This window comes from Oncorhynchus mykiss, chromosome 23, assembly GCF_057628025.1.
Source record: "Oncorhynchus mykiss isolate SJ-2025 chromosome 23, ASM5762802v1, whole genome shotgun sequence".
NCBI classification, from domain to species: Eukaryota; Metazoa; Chordata; class Actinopteri; order Salmoniformes; family Salmonidae; genus Oncorhynchus; species Oncorhynchus mykiss.
Window position 1 is genome coordinate 9,839,997 of NC_143044.1, and position 26,656 is coordinate 9,866,652.

Genomic DNA, 26,656 nt, shown 5'->3' on the forward strand with positions numbered 1-26,656 from the left:
AGCTCTAGTCAGTCACAAAGACACACAGTGAGACGATTGACTCGATGGAGCTCTTGTTGTTATGGGAGCACTGATGATTGACAGACACAGAGCACAAACACAATGTCCATTCCAGGCCTACCCTGTAGCCCCTCTTTCCAGGAAAACCAGGTGTACCAGGGATACCAGCTTGACCCTTTATAGTGGAAAGAAGAGTTTCAGTACCCTGGATATATATAGGCTTTTACGATCTGTGTTAGCCACACCATTCCAAGGAAATTACCTTTCTTCCAGGAGTGCCTGGAAAACCTGGCTCTCCCTACGGTGGCCAAGATGGCACAAAGGTCAAAGGAAGGGGGAAAAGAAAGAAGACAGAAAGAATGAAAGTCCTACTCTTCTTTTTCAAATATTGATGAGCCAATATGTAAAAAAGCACACACGTGCACACAGAGGGAGGTAAGCGAATTGGTATTCAGTAAACTTGCCTCTTTGAATCAGTAGCCATGCCACATATCCCTAACAAGCATTTTCTATACATTTTCTATACATTCAGGAAAATTCAGAAAAGGCGCGGGGCCTGTTTACATCCACGTGTTTGTCAGTTTTCTTGGAAGAACATCATTCCCTCAGCGCAAGAAAACAACATGCACTGGGATCGACATTTGGAAAGGCATGTTTGGGTTGGTGCATTCTACGCTTGCACATAGCTGGTCTGGGTCTGGACACGGAACTGTCTCAGATTCTGATCCGTCAGGAGCTTCTAGCCCACCGCAAGCCGATTTAACCCTCGGAATTGGTCGCTATAAATAGTAAAGAACACACGAGAGTTATTTAATTCATCCCTGTGTTTGCTCCCCTCTTCAATTGGCTAGATTAACGAGGAGACACGCGGCGGATGATGTACGGTCACAGCTGTGACCACAGGACCTGCACGGGTTTATAGCAGGCGGCTGTGGTCCGAGTCCCAAATGGCACCCTATTCCTGGTCAAAAGTAGTGCACTTGATATGAAACAGGGTGCCATTTGGGATGCAGGGTGCGCCTCAAGTAGATACCGTATAAGCAATTATACTGTATCTACTTGACTTGCTGAGACTCAAATGCCGTGTCTTATGCCGAAAGTTACGAGGGTGACTTCTCTCGTAACAATTTACACACCATTTTAAAATTACTAATCATCAATGTCAAGATATGCAGAACAACCATGGACCTGGGAGTATTTTTTAAAAAGGCCATGCACTATTCATCATTGGTTTGACTTGTATTTTGGGGAACATTTGGATTAGGAAATGCTTTGACAGGCAGTTCAACAGACAGCATACTGGGAATACAGCCCTCTAACTCAACTCTGGACCTCCAAGCCAGTTACACTGCCCTTTTTCATTGTTCCCCTCTAATCAGGGACTGATTTAGACCTGGAACACCAGGTGGGTGCAATTCATTATCAGGTAGAACAGAAAACCAGCAGGCTCCGGGTCCTCGTAGGGTATGATTTGAATACCTCTGGCATACAGTATACTACCAGTTAACAGATACAAGGCATTCTCCCCCCAAAAATATGGACAAACAAAGGTCTGAGAGGAACAATCTGGAGGGAGAAAGACACTGGACTGCCCCCATCATTTCATCTCAGATGCACAGTATGCACACTGTCAGATACACTGCATGCACAGGATGGTTTAGGACAAGGGTGAAAGGTCAGGGGATAGCTGCACATGGGTGGACTACCTTCAATCCTTGTTTCCCTGGCATTCCCGGCATACCAAAGTCCCCCTAAAAGAGGACATTGATTATCAATAACTACAGTGAGAGTGTTCCCAAACAAGCAGGACAACACACAGTTAGTATTGACAAAACACACTGAAGCTCCAATAAAAACACATCAATTGGAGGCGCAATTCAACCAACCAAAACAAAACCTGTTGCTGCCATGTTTCAAAGTAATGAAAACAAATGATCAATGACCAAGATCCTCAAGAGGAAAAGCGTATTACATAAACAAATAAGAACAGAGAGATGGGGAGGAGTGGTGGAACATCCCTGGCAGTCTGACTCCTCTAGGTCTGACGAAGGGGCAGGTGGCATCGCCCAACTTGGCAACTCTCCTCTCCTCTCCCCCACCCTACCGACAGACACTCAGCAAGTGCATTTCTGCTGGAGCCACTGACAGGTGCTGTGGTTCAGGCTCAACGTGGAGGGGGGAGGAGAGTGGGAGGGGGGAAGATGGGGCACCAGTAGACTGCAGACTGTACTGGACCAATGTGTGTGTGTGTGTGTGGGGGGGGATACAGAGCTAGAGCCCAGCCCCCGCAGCCACAGCATGCCCAACTGCCCCATGGCTTTCACACCAACCTGTCAGGGGGTTGTCACGTGGGGATAGAGTGTCCGTCCGTTTCTGGGGAGATGAAAGCGCCGAGCGGGCCCCCTGGCCAGGGAGGGATCAGGGCAGGTGAGCGACGATGGCTCTAATCGCATGGAGGGGCCCCCAGCAAACACAGCAAAGAAACAGGAAGCACAGCTCCCTTTGATCTCCTGATTCTCTAATCAGCTCACACCATTCCTCCCATCTACTTGGCCATCCCTTCCCGCCAGCGTCACTCCCCACCCCCTGGTTCTATTTTCACACCGGCATGTGTGTATGAAACTCCATGGGTGTAGGCTCGCGCGTAATTTGTCGACTGATAAGCCTGGTGCTTGATTTATCAATAGGCTAATCTCTTCATTGAAATTATGCCGTCATGGCCTTTCCAGTTCAGAGGAAATGCCCTGGCGGTCACAGGGGAAAAGATTCATCATCTGTTCAAAACAAACTGTAATGATCCCTCTGATACACCAGTAAAGAGGGAGTAAACAGTGAGAGATACTTTAAGATGGCCTTAAAATGGCCACTGCAGCTTCTACCACTACCAGAGTGGATCTGAGGCAAGTGAACGGAATAATAGCACTAGGTAGGTGAATAGAGAGGCCTACTTTCTGTCTTCTCCTCTGGTCTAATGTGCTCTCCAGCTGTGCTGGTCTAGGGCTCTATGATTTCGAGGGAGAGTGAGGGCAGAGCTCCATTCAGTCAGACAGACGGTCGATGTCTGAAACGCTAGGCTTGGCAAAGTCTACCTCCCCACACACCTCTTCCCCCTGTGTTCGGAGCACCACTGTCACCTTCTCCACTGTCTCTGGGTCTCTGTCGTCTGCTTTCCTGACTGGAGTGTCTGGGAGTGCCCACACAGGTCTGACCCAAGGGAGACATTTCAAAAGCAGGCTTTTCTAACAGCCTAACAGGCTCATTAAATCAACCAGTCATCCAGACCGGGGGAGAGACATCCGCCATTACAGGGCTAATGGTGAACCCCTGTACGGTAATGGTGAGCTAGTTCACCATTGCGAAAGCAGAGCAGAGGAGGAGGTCTATGGCTATCCTGTTCACTTCCTCTATGTCTAGCCTGGTTGACTGTAGCCTGGCGACTGTAGCCTGGCGACTGTAGCCTGGCGACTGTAGCCTGGCGACTGTATCCTGCTGAGCGGGAGATGTGGAAGTAGCTCGGTCAGACTTGTGGTCGGCACCATGTGGACATTAACGATTATGGCCCATGCCACAATCCTTTACATGTTCTTTTTATTACAATCTGGTTGTACAATACTGTGAGCCTGATCCAACATTGTGAGTACAAATATAGAACAAAGTTCCCCTGGGCAGAGGCAAATCCCAAATCCTAAGGTGAATATAGTGTAGCTTTGGATCATTTTCCTGTAAAAGCGCTTTCTCTTTACTATAAAACAATCCGAACCATAACTCTCACAGCCCCACTGTTGCTGTGGATACTGTGTCTCTGCTAAAAGCGCCCTTCCTTGAAGTGTTTTTCCCTCTCTTTCCCAATCCCTCCTCCGTCTGCGGAGTCTAATGGGGAAAACACACGGCAGCTGCTACTGCTGTGTCGGGCGGCTCAGGCCGAGGAAGCGGGAATGTTCACCATGGAAACTGGTCGGCCGTGAGTCCGAGACTCAAGGAGGGCAAAGTCGGTATGACAGGGAGCTGACAGGTAAGAAAACCAGTCACGTCACTGGAGAACGTCCCACAGAGGGCGCTGCTCGCTGTCTATGAGAGACTGAGTCAAAGGACTGAAGAGGCCTGGGGATCACGTGTGTTCAAATCCCAGGGGGGAATGGGAGGATGAGAGCAACCATGTTGTTGTTGTTGAAGCTTTCCGGTCAGAGACGGGCAATACAGCCCCACTTCTTCTGGAAGGCGCCTTCTCTGACACAACGTTTTTCATCCCAGGACTGTTTGGTCTGCATCACATGATGTATAAGATCATTTGCCCACATATTGTGATGACTGAAATAAACGTGTGCCTTCTGATTTATAGTAACTGTCCAGTGTTTCCAGATTTCTATGAAATATGACCTGGTCGGCACTCAAAAAAAAGAGATTCAAGGTTTCTTTTTGGTATTTATTTCATTCAGTGGTGATTAGATTGTATATTTATGATGCCTTATTGACATGTGCGCCTGTTCCAGGAGCACGCACACGAACGCACCTGTTGGTCGTTACACCTTAACAAGCTCAAAATAAAGAAGCGCACCTGAAGAGGAGACACTGATGACACTGATGAAGGCCAAAACGTTTGTCTATCTACCCACCCCTGAATTGAAGAAATACTCAAAAGAATTTCCTTTCTGAGTGTGGACCAGCTACACAATTATGGAATTCTATTCTATTTTGGTGGATGCACCTGTTCTGAGCACAGTATGAAATATGACCTGTAATTAATTAGAATATGAGTGAAATAGTTCTCCTTAAAAAAAAAAAAGAAGGTAATTAGGTATGTTAAAAAGCAGCTTTTTTTGTGTGTTGGAATGGTGTGGGTGTACCCCAACAACAGAATGGTGTGGGAGTAGACCGCTGAGTGGCCAGCTCATCCTCCTCTATACCATTGATTGACCAGCTCATGACATCATACTCTATGAAGAAATAGCAAGCATTTTTTAAATGGTTTTAGGTGGGTGTTTTGAAGGGGTTTTTTTGTCTCCAATTTAGGCTTTGGCCACAAATATGAGTATAGGACGAGTCAACAAAATGATTTGGGTATGAGTTAACAGAAGAAGACATCGTAAAAGTGGGATTTTCACTGGACAGTTACTTTAAAAAACGTCAATGTTCAAATGAACTAGTTCAACAGCACAAACTATATTCGGGTAATTATCTCAAACAAGCAATAAAAAAATCATGCCACAGACAGTGCTCAATTTATCTTTAAAATAACTTAAGATGGCATACTCCACATATAGCTTCTAGTATTTTTCTCCCCTTTCCCCTATGAGGCCTTTCTTCCCCTCACCTCCCTACAGTGTGGATGGAGACATCATCAGAGGAAAGACTCAAATAGAGGGACTCAAAAGACAACCAATGCTACCAAGGGAAAGAAGTCTTCCATTTTGAAACTGGGCTACATAAATCTCCTAAAAACGTCTCCTAGCCATGTCAATGTCTAGGCCTCTGGGCTCTGAGCCTTGCATGGTGGTCCCTTGACTAAAGGGGAGGGGGGGGGGGGGGGGTCTAGTGAGGGAAATTAATATTCCATCAAGCCCTACTAAACAGGAGGGAATTACACAGGACAAGGCCGCACCACTTGGGCTTTTTGAACTGCACTGATATCTGGGCCAGATTCAGGAACCAGCCCAGAGTTGGTCTATGATCTATGTCTACAGAGAAATACTCCCGGTTTATTTTAGATAATATTATTTACAACCTGCTGCCGTCTGGTGGCTGCACACCCACTATCGCATGTTTCACTGGGAGGCTCCTCTCCTGTGAGGCTTTCAGTGAAAATAATTCAGCCCATTCATGAAAATATATTAATAGACCAAAGTCAGTGGTGTGGGGTCTGTGGGGTGCGTTTGTGCTTCAGTGGGTGTCGGCTAAACAATAAGCTTCCTAAACTCCCACGCCGTGTTTTTGACAGTCAGAGAAATTCACATAGAACCGAGAGGGTGAGTTATAACACGGCTCTTACCTTCAGTCCAAGCTCTCCCTTCAGTCCCTACAGACGGAGAGAGAAAGACAAGAGAAACACAAAACATTTAGTCACATATTCTAAATCATTCCTATGATTTATTTTTCAACATGTGAAAATACAGCCAGTCAAAGGTGAGAGGTCAATGGAGTTACAGCAGAATTCCACCAGATGGTGCAGTACACTGATAGTAGTGGACCCATGAACAAACTCTTGACGCAGCTACAAAAAGGTATTGGATCCTCCATAAGGAACAGGGTGCAGTGGGAACATGGGAGAGTTTGTATTTCAATGCCTTCACATTTGAGTAACTCACACACCTCTGAACGTCTAGTGAAATACTAACGTTCAGAGCGGTGAACTTACTCTCGTAAAAAAACATGGCCGTGGCTTTAGTTAAGCCTTGGTCTTGGTCGTCCTCTGAGCAACCTACTGTAGGGTTGTTCAACCTCCTCATAAACCAGACTGAACTTTTTGGGGCTCTGTCATGGGAAAACAGTGAGATGGAGGAAAGCTGGAGTTGACAAGGCAATAATATAACTTGGAGCTGGAAGCTGTTGGTTCAAGTAGGGGTCAAACATAAATGAAATGGCAATTGCCAAACAGAAATACATATTTTACAAACTCACAGTTTGAATCAAAATCTGTATATCTCACTTGAGGAAGTGTACTAATGACTTTGAGAGCGGATCGTGTCATAGAGAGGCTGTGGTTTGCTGACAGCAGCAGCCAAACAGTTTGACAATGCCCAGATGGCTAAGACGTTTAACATGCTCCAGAGGCTTGTGTGGATGTGACCCTGTTTTGTTGGGGGATGTGGGAGCCATGCAGGCTGTTGTCTGTCTCTACCTCTCTTTTCAACCCCTATCTCTACCCCATTGTCCTCTTCTCTCTTTCCCCTTTTCAATCTCTTTCCCTGTATACATTTTCTTAGTTAACCTTTATTTAAATAGGCACGTCAGTTAAGAACAAATTCTTATTTTACAATGACGGCCTACCCTGGCCAAACCCTCCCCTAACCCGGATGACGCTGAGCTAATTGTGCACCGCCCTACAGAACACCCGATCACGGCCGGTTGTGATACAGCCTGGGATTGAACCTGGGTCTGTAGTGACACCTTCAGCATTGAGATGCAGTGCCTTAGACCACTGTGCCACTCAGGAGCCACATTCACACCACCCCCCCCCTCCCTCTCTCTATGCAGTCACGCTGTGTGCAGGCTGAACCAAGTTCAGTGAAGGGCAGAGGCTGTGAGAGCGAACCCACCAGAGGAAGTCCATTAAGCCATGGAAAAGTGGAGAAGGACAGACACGTGGAGAGTTTAAGAGTCACGGCTCTCATGCCCCCTGCAGCACTTCAAAGCCAATGTTAGTTCCAACATCCACCCAATGGGAGTGTGCGTGTGTGTGTGTGTGTGTGTGTGTGTGTGTGTGTGTGTGTGTGTGTGTGTGTGTGTGTGTGTGTGTGTGTGTGTGTGTGTGTGTGTGTGAGAGGAATGCTCCCTCGATCAATAATGGTATGGGACTATCCCTGGGTGTCCTATACAGTATAGTATAATACTAAAGGAAATGATACCAGCAGAGGGTGATAGGTTTATAAATAGAATGTAGAATTGACTGTGAGCAGTTGAAGCTCTAAATACAAAACCTGTGCTATATCATTGACACAGGAAGTACACCGAGGTAACAGGACTGGTTACATGTGGATTCCTGGTCCTGCTGATGGTGTGGTGAGTGGAACAGGTCAAATGAGACTGATCCACAGGTAATATTGTTCATAACAATACCTTGGGGCCTTCAGGACCAGCGGGGCCAACATCGCCCTATGGAAGAAAGACACAAAGGTGAAACGGAGACAGACAGAATGAGAAAGAGGAGGGTGAAAAGGGATGCAGAACGGCAGAGGACAGCAAGACCGATCACAACGACTTGTTTAATCCACCTAGCTCTTCCCTTTCAGCTGGATCTCGCAAGTTCCTATCTGTAGTCTGCAACTTCTGCCAGAGGACGCAGCCCATTGGTTCATTATCCGAATGTAGCAGTTCTGACAAGCCGCAAACAGCGGATTTTTCAATCAAGTCGTGGGATGATTACATCAAATATATCTTCCTTCTGCTTCGGGTGATTGAAAGCAGATGAATTCATCAAAAAAGAAAAATTCCCACTACTAAAGGAAAAACAGACGGTCATTACTTTTCCGCTGTCGTGAATACCTATAAATCGTGCAATGCACAATTGATGAATTCCCAGAGACCACACATTTCAATTGAACTATGGATTTAAGCTTTAATTGAGATCCACAACCTACCTTTATTCCTGCCATGCCTGGCTCACCCTGAAACAACAGAAAGATTCATATCACAGTAACAGACAACACGTGTACTGTAGTTACGCCTCTTTCATTACAAGCACGGGTCAACAAAAGAGTACGCACTACTTCAATTCAATTTGGGGAGTTCAAAGACTTGTTTCCAACTAGACGGCCATATTTCGCCACAGCCCAGTTGAGGGGAAGGTATTCCTCGCTGTGAAAGCCCAATCAAAAGTTACGGGGCACATTTCTTTCAACTTCCCGCTGTGATATGAACTTGGTTTCATTTTTTGTCTGGAGAAGTTGTGTTGGGCGTGCTGCTTTACAGTCTGTTTCCATGGCCCACAATCTAAATTCCCCGTTCTTAATAATCCATGGCAATGAACGTAATCAGGGGAAATATAGTCCGCTAGTCCAATAGCAACGCAGAGAACACAAATGTAGGCTTCCCAACATGAATTGGTCTGCTGATACAGAAAGACTGGAAGCTACACTTGGACAATTGAGAGATGTGTGCCAATAACGGAGCGTTTGCGTTTCATACAGTATGTGCAGCTATAAGTAGTGGCAATACATGTCCTTTTGTGTGTAGTATATGTATAGTGGTGTTGATTACGGAAAATACAAATCATGTTTACCTTCATCCCTGGTAGGAGCTGGAGAAGATGGGGAAGGAAAATTAAGAAATCACAAGCATGTCAACACCAGATTTCCATCGACTTTTTCTATAAGGAAAATACATAAGTCCCGGCAAACGCAAGAGGCGTAACAAACTCACCCTTAGATCTTTCCCAGGTTTTCCTGGTTCACCAGGTTTACCCTACACCAGATTAACAAAAAAAATACATCATAGATACAGAACAATCATTTTCTGGGCAAACATTCATTACATTTTCACTTCTATGGCCATAGCCTCTTCCTCAATACAGTCCAGTGCTGATGGTGGTGGTCAGCTGGCTGAGGGGACTCACCGGCGGTCCACTAGCACCATTCAGTCCAGAGGTCCCTGAGGGCCCTGGGGGGCCGGGAGGTCCTGGTGGGCCCTGAGCTCCAGGCTCACCCTGCTGAGAGACCTTCAGTTACCATCTGCCAGTCGATGCCAGGCCAGGCCATGCCAACACAACACATCACAGCACTACACATGCTGGGAATTTTATGGCGGGTAATATTAGCAGGAATCAAGGCCTTTTCATTAGTCACCACGTTTGGAGAGAATACCACTTTGAATTCAAATTAGGATAGTTTGTGTTTTTGTGTCCTTCAATGGTTTATTCTGTCAAAACCAGTTTGTTTTTAACAATACCAAACTCATTGACATAACAAGGGCTGATCTTTCTGATCTTTCTGATCTTTCTTTATTGTTACTCTGAGGCAACTCAACTGTGAGCCAGGGGGAATATCCAACACAAAATAGAAGACTAAACAAAATCCAAAAAGTCAAATATAGTATTTACAACGAGAACCAGAGAAGAAGAGGAAAGAGGCCTACACTTCAACTTGTCTTAATATTCTAGAGTCTAGCAGAGCTCATGGTTATACCATCATCCCATTGATTATGTCAAACCATCTATTTCTTTATTTGACCAAACTCTAAAAATATTCAACGGCAAACTGTCTTAGAAATGTATTTATTTGCTTTAAAACCACATTTCTGGAAATCTCCACAGTCATTTTAGTTTTTAATCAAAGGAATGACTAGAAATGACATTACAAATACCCAAACGGATGATGTATTACTGTACATGTGGTCTAACTTTAGAAAAGTCACAATACAAAATCTTGGCCTTGAAATCAAACACTCTCTAATCACTGTGGAGTAGGCTACACTAACGCTTGCAAGGACCCCATCTTTAGCTTAAGCTGAGCCTCGGTTGCCAGGCCAGACATCGAGGCTCTTGATAATCCGGAACACATCCATCCACATTAGATTCATATTTTATCCATCCCATGCTTCACAGTATGTGTCTGGCCATGATTTATGATCCGGATGTGCTTCCATGAAATGAACACATTCCGTTATGCTGCCCAGGACTGATTCCAGGGGTTCAATTTAAATTCCCCTCTATGTCTTTAGTGATGGCTCTACCACAGTGTGTAGCATTGTCTCCAAACAAGGTACTCTATCCTGGCACAGCGAGACTGCACACCTGGCCAAAACAAGATAGAGGAGGGATGCCAACAGGGGTCCACCGGGTGCCAGGGGCCCTCTTTCTAACAGGGCCGGCAGGGTTTTGGGCACAGGGAGGGACAAAGGTCCTTTCAGAGAGCCAGGGTGAAAGTCCACAAAGAGGATTGGAGAAGACTCACTTCCTGACAGAAAAGGTCACTTTTCTTTCCTGTTCTTTTCATATCTTTGCTAAGGTTATGAAAATCATACAAGCTTTTAATGTTTTTACCCCCCAAAAATGCTTTATTTCCCACAGCAATGCAGGGTTTGTGTAAGAGCCAAATTGGGCTTTTTTGACATTTCATTTACATTAATGGAATTTAAATGGGCCTTGAAGCCCAGGCTATTTATAGAATCTACTGCATGTATCTGTTTTTATTCTTAACCCTCTATAGTCACGAATATGTTCAAAGTAAATACTACTGATTTCTTTCTCTTTTTGGATTTCAACGACATCTATCAACTGTTCCAACTATCACAGAATTAAGTTTTGAGACACACAGGTGCCATAACGGGTTAGCGGTGGGTTATGGGGGTGTTGGCGGTGGGTTATGGTTGGCGGAGGTCGACGGCAGTTAGCATCCAGGGGGGGTGGGGGGGGGGGGGAACGGGCAGGAAGGGGCAGAGAGAAATGTACCTTGAGGCGCTTTAGGATTACAGGGTTTATTGGGGGCATGTTTCGCATGGGGATGGGCAAGATCTGCTGAGGTCACAAAGCACAGGTGGCCAGCGGTGTAAGAAAGTCACGGGGCAACAAGTTCACCGGGAGGCCAGGGAAAGGAAACAGAACAGAATGAGAAGGGGAGGGGGGGGGGGGGGTTTGGGAAGGGAAGAAGAAAGAGAGAAATAAAAACAAAACATGACAATGAAAAGCAAGAAATTGTCAAGGCAGGGAGAGAAGAGAGAGACGGTGGGAGAGAAAGAGTAACAACAGGGCAAATTAGGGGGGCAGGAGTTGGTGTCAAAGGGGAGGGTTGATGTGCCCTCCATGATCAGATTGGTTACTGGTAATTGAATAGGTATTGGTTTTTGACCAGATTGGATGCTGTCAGTTTACTTAACATCAGGCAGCCCTTTTGAGTGCTTGTAAGACCATAGGGCAGTTGAGTTGTTTATACATCAATCTTCCAGATCAACTTTACTCCTGGCCCCTGTCCTGTTGTAGCTGAGTGGAGACCAGGTAGGATTCAGTCTTGCCAGAGAGAGAGAGTACAGTTCACAGACTTACTGTGGTCAATCCTCCAACACAAGGCTGTACAATACGCCGCTTCTGTTGAGATTCACCAGTATTATCAGGCACAGTTTTAAAAGAGGTGAAAATTACTATATTTTCCCATTGCTTTCTGCATAGAACCTGCACTGTACAACTTGTCTACTTTTTACATACGGTATACATTTCCAACTTGAGGTTTTGGTTAAAAAAAGAAGAAGTTATGTCCTCAGACCTTGCCAAAGGAATGTTTCAGTGGCAATGACGTTTGGAACTAAAGTTAACATAAAATGTAATGTAAAATCAAGTAAAATTGTATGCTGAGGTATCAATGAGGAAATATATACAGTACTGTATGTCATTACTGAGAAGTAGAGACAGGGAGAAGGAGGAAGTACATGAAAAGTAGACAAGTGTGTTGTTATCCCCCCACCGCTATCAGAGCTATCCACCATACACACCCACACACCCAAGATGCACCAAGTTAAACTTACACCAAAACATTGACCGAAGAAGTAAAATAGCCTTAGAGTGCCTCTAATTTGACACAAAAACATGTTTACCACATACAGTGGTAATAGAGTACATGACAGCATGTGGTGCAGTTTCTGGCAATCAGAAATATAACGAATTGAGAAGAAAAAAAGAGTTGAAAGCTGAAGCCTGATGTCTGTCATAATATGTCCAATCTGAAGATAGATAATCAGTGGACAGTGTGAGAAATAGGCCTGGTTTGGAGAACAGCATTACTCCACTGTAGCCGGTTGACTCCAGAAACGGAGGGGAGGAGTAGGGGAGAACGGAGGAGCACCTGCGAGTGGAGCATTGGCTATCTTTGCAGCACAACTGGGACACAGTTTTGGGGTTACCCGCAAACTGACTGGAGCGTATAGAAGCCAGGGTTTTCACTGGAAGATCCTATACAGAGGCCACACACCCACATAGAATAACTGTTGCTATAGCGTCTCACTCCTGAAACCACTCTGTCGAACAGCATCCAGCCTGAGCCTACACCCCCCTCCTGGTTCCCCCTGTGGGACAAGGAGGACCTGAGTGGAACCACCAGCTGGCAGGGACTTCCCATGCAGTGTGTGCCCGGGGGGCTCCGAGATGTGTATGAAAACAATCCAATGCACGCACAGCATGGCGGGGGCTCCAGCACAGGTTGAAGGTTTTAAACAACCCCAAAATGCTCTGACCTTCTCCCTCTCAACTACACATTCTCTGCTACACTTGTTTATTTAGCCAAAGCATTTGGCAGAGTATATGAAAGAAGTACTATTTTTCACATGCTTTGAGTTGTTGTTATGAGGTCTTTCATACATATTCTTTACTGGGGCAACAAGAGTTTACAACAGCAACAGATCTTTATAGCACCCATTGAATAGTGGGAGGTTGAATTACATAGGACATGGAATGAGCTATCTGAACAATCCCTTAACGCATAGAAGAGTATTTTTCTTGGCATCCCCACACATAGACCCTTATCTTGTAGTGCAGTGTTTCCCAACCCTGCTCCTCCAGTACCGCCAACAGTAGACATTTTCGTTGTAGCCCTGGTCAAACACACCTCATTCAACTCATTGAGAGCTTGATGATTAATTGACAAGTTGAATCAGGTGTGCTTGTCCAGGGCTACAATACAAATGTGTGCTGTTGAGGGTACGGGAGGACCAGGATTGGGAAACAATGATGTAGTGTATGCTCCAGCATGCTGTCAGTAATTGCCTTGTTTAAACTCAAACAGCCAAGCCCCTGAGAGATGGCCTGATTTGCTTCATGGGGATGCCTGCCTCAATGTTGCATATGCTACCCATCATCGACTCATTTGTCAGGCATCTTTTCTGTAATTTGAACATACTCTGATGTTACATCGCAGACCCACAATTCACTTTGTTTTACGTCTGTACCTGTGAAGAATACAATGTTATTTGCTACAGAGAACACCAAAGAGAATGTAAGTCAGCATACAAGCACATTTTAGCACCATCCACTGTGGTGCTACTGTAAGAGATCACTGAGGAGCAATTTTTCCAAAAACAAAATGATTACAGTTCAGTATGGTCATTCTAGACGATATAGTCACTTTATTAAAGGTAATTATTTCTGGGTAACAATTAAGTATCGTACTATGACTGTTTTCAATTGAAACGGTCAAAAAGAAACAAAAGTAGCAAAGAGCAATTATTTTGCTAGGACTGTCTGGGAGTGATCTGAGTGGGGAGGGGAAAACTGAAAACTAGCTGTTATTGGCAGAGAGGTTTGGAACTCTCTTTCTTATTGGTCTATTAACTGATTTATCACCTGCTGATGTCACCAGGCAGGCCAAAACTCCATCCCACCAAAATAGGCAGAGATTTCAGGCAGTCTTTTCAAACAGCTCTTACACTAAAAGGACATTATCATAATTTTCACAGAATTATTCCAACCTCATATTGTGGAAATGCGTATATACAGTATATTCGGAAAGTATTCGGACCACTTGACTTTTTCCACATTTTGTTACTTTACAGCCTTATTCTAAACTGGATTAAATACATATTTTCCCTCATCAATCTACACACAATACCCCATAAAGACAAAGTGAAAACAGGTTTTTAGATTTTGTTTTTATTAACTAAACAGAAATACCTTATTTACTTAAGTATTAAGACCCTTTGCTATGAGACTCGAAATTGAGCTCAGGTGCATCCTGTTTCCATTGATCATCCTTGAGATTGTTCTACAACTTGATTGGAGTACACCTGTGGTAAATTCAATTGATTGGACATGATTTGGAAAGGCACACACCTGTCCCACAGTTGACAGTGCATATCAGACCAAAAACCAAGCCATGAGGTCAAAGGACTTGTCTGTAGAGCTCCGAGACATGATTGTGTCAAGGCACAGATCTGGGGAGGGTACCAAAACATGTATGCAGCATTGAAGGTCCCCAAGAACACAGTGTCCTCCATAATTCTTAAATGTAAGAAGTTTGGAACAACCAAGACTCTTCCTAGAGCTGGCCACCCGGCCAAACTGAGCGATCGAGGGAAAAGGGCCTTGGTCAGGGAGGTGACCAAGAACCCAATGGTCACTTTGACAGAGCTCCAGAGTTCCTCCGTGGAGATGGGAGAACCTTCCAGAAGGACAACAATCTCTGCAGCACTCCACCAATCAGGCCTTTATGGTAGAGTGACCAAACGGAAGCCACTCCTCAGTAAAAGGGACATGACAGCCCACTTGGAGTTTTCCAAAAGGCACCTAAAGGACTCTGATCATGATAAACAAGATTCTCTGGTCTGATGAAACCAAGATTGAACTCTTTGGCCTGAATACCAAGCGTCATATCTGGAGGAAACCTGGCACCTTCCCCACGGTGAAGCATGGTGGTGTTCGCATCATGCTGTGGTGATTTTTTTCACCTGCTCCAGAGCGCTCAGGACCTCAGACTAGGGCGAAGGTTCATCTTCCAACAGGACAACGACCCTAAGCACACAGCCAAGACAATGTAAGGAGTGGCTTCGGGACAAGTTTCTGAATGTCCTTGAGTGGCCCAGCCAGAGCCTGGACTTGAATCCGATCAAGCATCTCTGGAGAGACCTGAAAATAGAGAAACTCCCCAAATACAGGTGTGCCAAGCTTGTAGCGTCATATCCAAGAAGACTTGAGGGTGTATTCGCTTCCAAAAGGTGCTTCAACAAAGTATTGAGTGAAGGGCCTAAATACTTATGTAAATGTTTTGTCTATTTTTGTTTTAAAAAAATAACATGTGCAAACATTTCTAAAAACCTGTGTTTGCTTTGTCATTATGTGGTATTGTGTGCAGATTGATGAGGGGCGCGTGGGGGGGACTATTTAATCCATTTTAGAATAAGGCTGTAACGTAACAAAATGTGGAATAAGTCAAAAGGTCAGAATAATTTCCCGAAGGCACTGTATAAAACACAGGACAATCACGTTTTTGACTGCACTGGGCCTTTAACATGAATCAATATGACCCTAATGTTGCTGTAGTTACACAGAGAAACAGTTAATGACTCACTTACCCTGTGAGTGTAGTCTCCACATATGCCCTAGAGAGAGAGAGAGACAGAGAGAGATGGATCGTGAGTAAGACTGATTTTGTAATGAACACTTTTATGGTGCGTTGTAGTGGATTATACCACAAACTCACCTTTTCCCCTTTCAGACCAGGTTCACCCTAGTAATTTTTTTTTTTTAAAGGGCGAAGAAGGAGAAAGGATATGAGTGAAGAGAACAGATCGTCGTAAAGAGAGACAGACAATTAATCAACTAATGTCAAATAACAGAAAAGCTGTTAAAACCTAAAAAGAAAAAAATAACTTACCGCGACTCCTTTAAGACCACGTTGACCCTAAAAAAAAAGCAATAAACAGTACCGGTATATCAATCTATGATCGAGAGATTAAAACCATTGTAAAAACATCACGTCATCAAACTATCATTTGCGTTTTATAAATGCAACATTAATGATTTTACTGCACATGCATTAAAATGCATTTTAAGAGGATCAATGGAAATGATAAAGACAAACTTGAGGAGAATTCAAATAAAGTTCAGATCCAAGCAATAGGCAAACCAACCAAAGTGCTGTACCAATCACTTGTCATAGCCTGCTCTGCTCTGTTTGACTACCCACCAAGGCCTGGGGAGAGCTGTCTAACATCTGTCAGTGGCACACAGTTGGACACATCAAGCACACTCCATGACTGTGACCCTGGTGCATAGGAGTTCCATAAAGGCATTGTGGAGACTGGAAAGATTTCATCTGTGCATTTAACAGACTGGCCTTCAGTACCCTTTAAAATTATGATTGACAGCTGTAGAAAAAAAAAGAAAAGAGGAAGGCAAGCGCTGCTGAGGTACACACTAATAGATATTGGTGGACAGAAAGTGATCTTTGGTAAAATGGGTAAATTGGTCATCAAAAAGAAAGGAGGATCCAGGCACTCTTGATATAGTTCATTCAAATGCCTTTGTTTGTATGGCATGTTCAGTGGAAACAAAGTTTAAAAAATGTTGTTGGGGGAAGTGGAGTGGGAGGAGAGGAAAGGGGTCTCATTAAATGAACATTAATCAACATCGAAAATTATCCACCCCACATGGCCCCGGACAGGCATGTCCTTTGTATTGGCCCAGGCTGCCTCTCTGCATGTGAGCTTCTGTAGGAAGGCAGTGCTCCAAACACGCTCCGAGCGAGAGGCTGAATACCCCCCTAATAAAACAAAGCCCCTCATGATAACTCCACAAATCCAACAAAGAGTAATGGCTTTCTAGCGGAGACACAAAGACCTCTAAAATCGGCAGCTGGCCTGATAAAAGTCAGACCCGGAGTACTAGATGAAGAAACAGCTTCCAGGAGTACCACAACCATCGTCCAAGAAGAACATAGTCTTTAGTGAATGTGTCTTTATTGCCAATGAAAAAAAAGGAGGCGAGGCTTCAGGGAAGAGAAGTCATCACTAAAAGAGGGATTCAAGGTCCTAGATGAGATCTGTCCAGCGGTCACAGGGCTGGAGGTGAAGGGGTACAGGACGTTCAACAGTCATTGTGTCATATTCAGAAGCCTCACAGGGAGCTCCACAGGATTCACTAGGGCCTATAAAGGTGTCAGAGTTGTGGGGGAAATTGAAGTCTCAATCCCCTGGCACCTCAGTGGAAGCCAAAATAAGTCATTTCTTGGGTGATTCTTTTGGAGAGGAGGTTTTTATGGTTTGCCTTTTATGGCTTGCCATGTATCCATTCCTGCTTTCTATGGTCTGTCTGTTTTATTCATTGTTCTTTTATACTGTTTATTTAGAGGTGTATTTCAGTGTATTCTTGGAAAACTCCACTGAATTGGACTCTCGAAAGAATTTGAATCACCATATGCATGAAACGGACAAGTCTAACTATTGTTTGCCTTTGCTCCTCTGTGTTTTATCTCAGTCAGTTTTACCTCGAGACTGATTGAGAACCTGAGAGTGGATTCCAACTCCCCTTTGAAGACCCCATCAACTGAAATACGGACAGAAGTTCTGCCTGTCACTAAACAGACAGACCACTGCTGTCAATCAATCAATCAATAAATCAATCAATCAAATGTATTTATAAAGCCCTTTTTACATCAGCCGATGTCACAAAGTGCTATACAGAAAGCCAGCCTAAAACCCCAAACAGCAAGCAATGCAGATGTAGAAGCACGGTGGCTAGGAAAAACTCCATAGAATGAAAGGCAAGAAACCTAGGAAGAAACCTAGAGAGGAACCAGGCTATGAGGGGTGGCCAGTCCTCTTCTGGCTGTGCTAGGTGGAGATTATAACAGACCATGGCCAAGATGTTCAAACGTTCATAGATGACCAGCAGGGTCAAATAATAATAATTACAGTGGTTGTAGAGGGTTCAACATGTCAGCACCTGAGGAGTAAATGTCATTTGGCTTTTCATAGCCGATCATTCATGTGTTTGATCCCATTACTATCCAAATAAATTAGGCCACAACAGTGTTTTCCCAATTCATTCACAAGGTAAACAGCTTGCTAAGATGGTCACATGGATAACAAATGGTGCATAGGCAGAATTGACCAACCTGCACGTTCATGGTGATCACATTTTGTAGGGCATTCGAAACACATAAAGAGTGTGAGTTTACGTCCTTTGCAAGTACAGGAGTGCAGACAGCAATAGGCCTACGCTGTTTACATGAACTGCAAAACTGTGTGCAAAATGACAACACCACTTACCAAGTCTCCTTTCAAGCCGTTCTGTCCCTGTGTGAGCATAAAAGAGTGAATGCATGTGGTAAAATAATCAAAGCAAGCTTCTACTTGAGTATCTTGGCAAAACGTTTAAGAAATATCAATAACACTATTACCTACTTCCTATAATAACAATAATTATACTAATAGAGATTTTATTACAATAATGACCCTAATCATTATTAACTTAATTATCCCCATCATCATCATCATCATCATCATCATAAGGTGGTGGATTCTGGGCTTTTAAAGTACTTCAATTACTCAATTATTCAACATTTGTCAGGAATGGGGTGAAACTCACGGGCTTTCCGTCCAACCCAATCGGACCCTAGGATAAAAAGAGAGGGGAAGACATTTAAACACAGGTTAATAGCAGCTAATATAGCTGAACAGACCACAGCAATGACATGAAACTCCTTATGAAGGGGAAGAAAGGTATTTCCAGGTCAAGGAAATTGAGGATATAGTGCATGTTTTGTGTTCTGCGGGTGTAAGTGGCATGGTGAGTCTAGCCGGTCACAAAGATCCATTAACATTTCTGAAGGGACTTTAAGAGAAATTATAGTGACTTAAGATGCAGCAAACTTGACACACACTTCAAAACGGCCATGTTAAAGCACAAAGGGCCAGCTTTGCTATTGCACAAGGCTCTATTCCCGATAAGGAGCCATAAAGGAGACAGTAGACTGGCTATAGATTTGAATAAAACAAGACCAATGATCAAGGCACTTATGCACTTAACCAGCCATGTAATCTCGGTTACCCAGAAGTAAACTCTAGTATAATTTGGTCAGCTGCGTGATTATGCAGAATCTGCCCACGGGAGATTTCCAGCCAGGAAACATCTAACCTTCTGACATTTGGGAGCTCCAACTATGTAATAAAGCTCCACTTGTAAAATAGTACCCTAACATTATAACACCGTTTATAAAGACTTTAACTGGGGAAGCTGCAGAGTCTTACCGGAAAGCCTGGGAAGCCTCTTGTTCCTGGCTGTCCCTATAGAGAGTCAGAAATAGATGTTGAGTTAAATGTTTTTTTTTCTGCTGAAAGATTGACATTGAAACTCTGGTGAAAGAGGGTCAGTGTGAGAGGGTACCGTTGTTCTCTTCCACAGCAATACATTTGGGCAGAGCTATAACAGACCTTGACAGAGAGAGTGATACCACAGACTACGGGAAGAGCCTTCTGTGTGGGTTGCGGAGGGAAAACCAACGGACTCTCAAAACAGGAGGGAATAAGAGGGCGAAACACAACACTGGAAAGAGTTTTAGAGGGATGAAAGAAACAAAGGTTGGCGCTTTCCGATCTAATAAAGATCGACTGCGAAAGAGAAAAAGTCAAACAAGCCGAATGAGTAAAAGTCAATAACGATTAGGGAAAATGCTTGGATGAAGACATTCTGCACTGGGTGTTGGATATGCTACCCGGCCTGTGGGACTAGAATAGGCCATTCAATATCCCAGGAAAAAAAGAGAGGGAGGGCCGTAAAGACAAAATTAGGGAGAGTTGAACGTTCCTAATGAAATGTCTGGGACCGGAGTAGTTATTGGGGGATATGCATGTTATCCCTCCCAAAGGGATTGTCTGTTTCGGAAAGACAGCAGAAGGATATGGCTTGTACATGCCTTGCGCATGAGCCTTACAGAGGATCTGGAACACTGAGAATGCAGTGTGATCAAATACAATTCACAATATGGGACCCTTTTCTCTTGCTGTGCTTCTGTGCTTGAACTTGCAAAAAAGTATTGAGCTGTATGCATGGCTCAGTCGTTGGTTTATCAAGAGTAACCTATCACATTTAGTTTTATTTATTCATACTAGTAGGGTCAATTCTGCATGTGGACCACATATCTTAACATACGTCGACAATATGATTCAATATGACCATTGTGTATCACCTTTAACTAATAAAGAGAACTGATACAAACATACGGGTCCTTTCTCCTTTGTTTCCTTATGGCCAGGTTGCAGTAGAACAACTACAGAAGAAGAACTACGCTCATCGATAAAATGACAGTGTGGAGAACAAGGACAGATAAGAAGGGCCACCTTACGGCGGCAGATAGGAACCCTGGCAGTTAGAGCATTGGGCCAGGAACCAAAAGAGTGCTGGTTTGAATCCCGGAGCCCACAAGGTCAAAAATTTACCAATGTGCCCTTGAGCAAGGCACTTGTTCCAGGGGTGCTGGACAATACTGATCCTGGCCATGACTCACTCCCTGCAGGTGTCTCAGAGGGAGTAGGGATATGCAAGAAACACATTTCCATTACACCCTTGTGGTTAACAGGACGAACATAAGCACCTCCTCAAATAACCCTTATCTTGCTTTCATTTCTGCTCTTTTCTCTCCAACAAAACAATTTCCTCACCCTTTCCTGAGGTGAAGAGAGAGCCTCTTGTGTCGACCTCACCTGCTGGGGGAAACCACCCTTTTAAGTGCCCCTGCTTTTCTGGTTCTCTGTGTACTCCTTCACTCTCCTGCTGGGCTTTACATCCGTAGTAGCCTGATGTTCATTATAAATGCCTTATTACCGGCCAGGGGAGTGGGAACACAGGTAGTGTATGTAACTAATCGTCAATTGGGAAAACAGATGTTTACTCCTCATGAGCAGCCAGTCTATTGGCTCCACAACAAGGTAGTCTTAACCTTGCTGTCCAAAAACCAGGGCGGAACAAGAAAACCTCAAATTAAAGCATGTCCAATTCTTCACAGCATAATCAGGATATTGCACAACTGAGGTGCAACGCAGTACCTCTATTGTCTATCTACTGATAAAAAAAGAAGGAAAACAGGGGGAAGAAAGCTGTTGAAGCAGGATGAACACTTATTTCACCTCAGGAAAATAAATGATTTAATACAATAGGTCCCATTGGGTTCTGGTGTCTGGGATACAGTATAAGAGGTAGAGGAATGTCTTCGCTTCTCATCCTGATGAAATACGGAATGATCCCGATCACAGGCAAATCACAAAGCTATGGCATCCTCAGACAATGCCAAAGTACTCCCACACAACCTGTAATTATCGGTCTTCAATCTCCATTAGCTCTGTGGTGGACTAGCTCAGCAACTTGGTCTGGAAAGTCCTGACAGGCAGACATGTAGAATCTCTGACATTTCTGCTATGTGGTCATGAGTCTGGGGTTCACAAGATAACTTCATGTATAACTGCTGTTGACAAATTCACGACATTACAATCATGCCAGGCTTGTTCAGAGTGGCAGGCCATGAGCCATTGAACTGAAGACGTATGAATTGAAAGGGAGAATTGAAAGCAGCAGTAAACAGTACAGGTAATGCACAGGTTTATTAGGTGTAAGACGAGGTGAAGACACTTACAGGAGGTCCTCGTGGCCCAATGATAGACAGGCCTGGCTCCCCTGGCGCTCCCTATGGACAGATAAACAGAATGTGAGAAGACGCACCAACAGTGGAACAAAACAGTGGAATAATACCTCTCCCCTAGTCCTATCCAGCTAACCAGATGTTCTGCTTAGTAATTCTGTATAATATGTACTGTACATGAATAAAATGGGAAATGAGGGAAATGATTTAAAAAATAGCCACTAACATATGTAACACATACAGTTAGTCTAGTTCCTACACACGCACACCTAGTCTTTCCCACGTTCCAGGCGAAGAGGCTTTAGAACATATTTCTATACGTTTTCAGCAAAGTCAAAAGTTCAAATTTCAGAAGCATACTTTAAACCTTCGACAGCAGCGCTCGCTCAGAAGGTCAGCAGCACTGCTGTGCAAACACAAGAAAACTCACTGGGCTCCTCTGGCACAAAGTGGGTGATTTGCACAGTGTCAGCCCCGTCCATACAGACCTACGGACCCTCGCAACACAATCCCAGAAACTACTTGGGCCAGACAGGGCCGGCTCGGGTTTCCAGCACTTTCCCTAATTAGCTTTCGCCCCAGAAACCCTATCACTGGGACATCTTTGATTGCCCAACCATCCATCACAAATGCAGGTGATTTTAATGTTTCTCAACAAATGCCTACTTAGGGACGGGAAGTATTTGTTTTCACACTCTGGTTAGGTGCTGTCGCCTCGCAGCGCTACTGCAGAAGATGGATTGATGGTGCCTCACAGTGGCCAAAAGGCAAACCACTGAGAAAAATGGTCTTCGAATCTACTATAGTTCAGGGGTTTACAGTTCCTCCCATGATACAGAGATCCAACAGACTGGACAAGTGAAGATCTACAGATGCCCTTCTAGAGTGGTCAGATTACTGGTGTTGGAAAGGGTCAATCTCAAGAGGCCGAAAATCATGACTAAGACCAGAAACCACTCAGAACAAACACAGACGTTTACAACCCAGGACTATGAAACACCAAGAATAGAGACAGCCTTTTGAGATTTCATTTCCTCCCATATTAAATCTTCCCATACCCATGAAGTCAGCAGCAAGTGTTCTTTGGGTGAATGCTTCTCTCTCTCTGCTTTTAACCAATTCATCATGGTTTTCCTTTTCTCTGGTCTTCTGCCAGTCACTTGCCCCATACATTACGGCCCACCCAGAAATCCGCAGATCTCATTTGTTTTAAGGTTCCCCTTGTGTTGGCTCTCTGTCTTTGTTCTGGAGAGGATGTTATCATATTTAATGACGATTTGCAGTCAAGCCTCCCTGTCTAACCCCTGTGCTTCTTCATCCTCTCTCCTGGCAGCCAGAGCTAACCACACATGGGGATACAGGCCACAATATTACACTCCTAAAACAATTGGTGCAGAGAAATATGAGCTAAGCTATTGGATTGTTTTGGACCCAGATCTGTTGGGAGCACCCAAAGCCAGTGCAGTTGTCTGGTTCTACATTTACAGTCTTGGTTACTATTTTTGTTTCCTCACAAGTCCACCCATAACTCCTGAGGTTCTCCGCCGGCAGGCAAACTAGCTGAGCCATATTGAAGTTGTTCGGCTAGCTTGCTACTCTCTACAGTATGACAGTGAAGAATGCAACGCATGTTTTTCCTCTAGCCGCACATTCAGCTCTGCACATCCCATATCACCTCAGGTTTGATGAAAGTGAATCCAAAAAGCTGTTGCCTCTGGCTTTGATTGGAACAAAAGAGAGGGCAGATCTGATCGCTTTTGCAACTGTGGCCATTTAGTGGACTGGATAAGTCTGCATGGTCAGATTACTAAAGGCCATCTGAGGGAATGAACACATATTGAGAACTTCGAGGTGGAAATAAGATTTCATGGTGATGCAATGCACCACCACCAATGCAGATTGGTCATCAGTGTATATAATTTCAGGTAGGGTTCTGAAACCTACATCTTAGTGGAATCTGCTGTGTATCTGGAGTATACCATGATCTCAATAAATGTCTCTCAACTTTCTAGAGGGAGCCTTAAATGTGTGTTATAGATCTGTCATTCGCATTGAAAGCAAGTCTAAGAAGCAGTAGACCTGTTCTATATGCTCTATTTCTATGCTTCCCATTCTTTAATTTGTGCGTCTTTTACCTTCAGTTTAGTACAGCAGCTTTAAACAGCTGAAAATACAGTATTTTGGGTTATGGAAAATATATTTCACAGCGGTTTCGATGGTACAATGATTCTCTACACTATACTTGCTTGTTTTGTCACATAAACTGAAATGAGGCAAACTATTAGAATTTTAGCAACCAGCAAATAGTGGGGGTTTAATGTGGGTGTCTTGAGTTTGTGTTCGCACATGGCAAGCGTTTGTAAATTCACTCTGCCAAAAAGAAATACACAGTTATAGTCACTCCACTTGTAGATAACTTGAAAAAGTCCAAGCAGGTCTTGTGTCTTGAAGTCACTTAGGATAGTGCTAGCCAACTTCTTTCGCCAATTAGCTTCAGCTGGGCTGGTGTGCGACCATGGCAAAGTTGGTTTGACACTGGATAGCCTATCTCTGGGGCTAGTTAGGGACCATCAATAAATTACACAATGTAAATGGAACAATATTTGCATGTTGCACATCTTTTAGTTGTCTCATTAACAGTGGCGACCCGTCATTCAGGGCAGGTGGGGCACCTGTTCAATTAAAACAAATCTATATATTGTGACAGACCAGGGGGTTTGGTTAAGACGTTTACACAGATCAGACACGGACAGAATTCTATTAGCTCGGTTTCAAGGGTGTTTATTGAAATAATAAACATAGAGAAAAGAAAAGGTCTCCTCCAGGAGATCTCCTCCCGGATACCGTCTTCTGGGCTCCGGGGTCTTGCTGTATCCTGTGGGGAACGAAACCGAGGTCCCTCCATTATCTCTGGTACTGAGCGTGACTATACGGGATAACCTCTCTTCCCCAGTCCCTACCTCCATCTGCTGCCCTTCTGGTGCCTTTATGGGACTAGTTCAGCTGGTGAGCAATCAGCCCCTTGATTACCCACGTACACGATGGAGGTGTCCCGGTGGAAGTCACCAGACACGACACCGAAGCACTATTGGACTCTGGGAGTGTGATTACGCTCATACCTACGAGCCTGCTGGCCCAGGGGACCGAACGTGGTGGGCAGATGTCCATTTCCTGTATCCACGGAGATACCAAGTGGTATCTGACCGTACAGGCCAACATCGTGACACCACAAGGGAGCTGCCAGAGGATAGTGGTACCCCATCTCGTGGGACGAGATTGTCCGCGGAGGCACGAGAGGCACGAGGCACGAGCTGAGGAAAAATGGTATGAGCTGGCGGGAGACGAGAGCGAGGACGACCCATCGCCTGCGCGGCCCGGAAGCAAGTGGTTGAGAAACCTGTATCTACGGGTCTGGAGTCCCAGGGGGTGTCGGAACCCGACTCTTCTGGTGAACAAATGGAGGAGTAGTCCATCCTCCCCCTCATCGATTTCGAGAGACCAGCCGGGACACCCGCCATGGGCCAACTGAGGGGACAGTTTGGGACTGCCCAGTGGGAGGATCCAAACTTGAAAACTGCCGCAGCCCAAGTGATAGACGATAGTCGATGGCCAGCTACTTCCAGGGGTGAGTGACTGGCAATACACCCATTTCCAAATCAAGAATAACCTTTAGTATCAGGTGTCACGCCAACAGGGGGAACTTTGAGAGGTACTGTTGCTGCCCCAACAGTACGTGGGAACTGTTCTTCAACTGGCCCACACCCATCTGTTGGGGGCGCAACTGGGAATGGTGAAGACCCGGGAACGGACCACCGCCCAGTTCCACTGGCCTGGGATGAGGAGGGGCGTGGAAGAATATTGTCGCAGCTGCCAAGAGAGTCAAATCACTGTCCCCAAAAGCACACTTCCGAAATCCGCTGGTCCCCCAACCGATCATCGGGGTGCCCTTTGAACGCATCGCCATGGACATAGTGGGATATTATATATATTTTGTGTCTTTTTTTGCATGTTATTTTGGCATTAATAGGTGTCACATATCAGTTTGAAACAGTGTAAAAAATAAATAAAACATTTTAGTTAAGAAAGCCGTGTACAAACATGGTCTCTTTTTTGTTTTCTTGAGTAAGGCAGCTCCAAAAAGCAGGTGTTTCAGCCTAGTTCAGTGCTTTCTGTGGAGGCGGGACAGCCAGCGGAAAATACAAAGCGTAGGGGTTGGTAATGTTCTCTAGTTGCGCCGTGATTGGCTCAGTGTTCTGTCACTCATGGGGACACTACATCACCGCAAAATCGACAGGGGTAGCTCGAATATCCAAAGCCCTTGTGTGCTGCCATTGTTACATTAGAAGTGCCCATCCAAGATGGCTCAAGGTCATTGGCCACAGATATAATGACGTCAAATCACGTTATATCTACCGTAGCTTTGATTGGACTGACAATAACATCATACTTTCAAAATCTTAGCTAGAAAGCTGAACAAGCAGTCAAGGTCATGAATCAACTCGACAATCTACTGGCAAATCCTTTCAATCCTTGTCATATGAAGAGAAATTATAGATAAAACGTATCAGTGCTCATCGGCCATTGGACATAAACATTACACAACAAGTTGGAAATTGCAAATTCAACAATGAGTAGTTTAGAAGGAATCCGTGGCTCACTACAAGTGTTGCAAAGCAATCACTAGCCTGCTATTCAGTGGAGTGGGTGTGTGGTCCAAGTCTGGGTTTAAGGGTCTCTTTCCAAGCTTAAAAGGATAAGCATTCATAACCATGGGCCAGAAAAGGTTGAATACATTGGCCATGCTGTCAATCCGGCATGACTTCTGCCGCGTTCAAAACAACTGGAAACTCGGAACTGGGAAATGTCAGACTTCCGTGAGTTCAAGACAACTG

The 26,656-nt window shown here is 44.6% G+C and overlaps 1 protein-coding gene across 50 annotated transcripts in view; it reads right to left on the reverse strand.

Moving 5' to 3' along the window:
• The window catches only part of LOC110502408 (uncharacterized), a 57,780-nt gene that overhangs the window by 24,856 nt on the left and 6,268 nt on the right, over positions 1-26,656 (reverse strand). For 17 of the 50 annotated variants that reach the window (XM_090216784.1, XM_090216778.1, XM_090216767.1 and 14 more), the window contains 17 exons: positions 21,759-21,809; positions 19,381-19,416; positions 18,719-18,745; positions 18,400-18,426; positions 16,005-16,031; positions 15,831-15,857; positions 15,703-15,729; positions 11,102-11,167; positions 9,269-9,361; positions 9,076-9,117; positions 8,936-8,953; positions 8,295-8,321; positions 7,774-7,809; positions 5,987-6,013; positions 1,707-1,751; positions 263-298; positions 122-175 (listed from right to left, as the gene is read on the reverse strand). In XM_090216784.1, the coding sequence (XP_090072910.1) occupies positions 122-175; positions 263-298; positions 1,707-1,751; positions 5,987-6,013; positions 7,774-7,809; positions 8,295-8,321; positions 8,936-8,953; positions 9,076-9,117; positions 9,269-9,361; positions 11,102-11,167; positions 15,703-15,729; positions 15,831-15,857; positions 16,005-16,031; positions 18,400-18,426; positions 18,719-18,745; positions 19,381-19,416; positions 21,759-21,809 (666 nt within the window). Of the gene's footprint in view, positions 1-121; positions 176-262; positions 299-1,706; positions 1,752-5,986; positions 6,014-7,773; positions 7,810-8,294; positions 8,322-8,935; positions 8,954-9,075; positions 9,118-9,268; positions 9,362-11,101; positions 11,168-11,692; positions 11,735-15,702; positions 15,730-15,830; positions 15,858-16,004; positions 16,032-18,399; positions 18,427-18,718; positions 18,746-19,380; positions 19,417-21,758; positions 21,810-26,656 lie in introns of all 50 variants that reach the window. The other 33 variants (XM_090216785.1, XM_090216768.1, XM_090216782.1 and 30 more) reach the window with 9 other exon arrangements.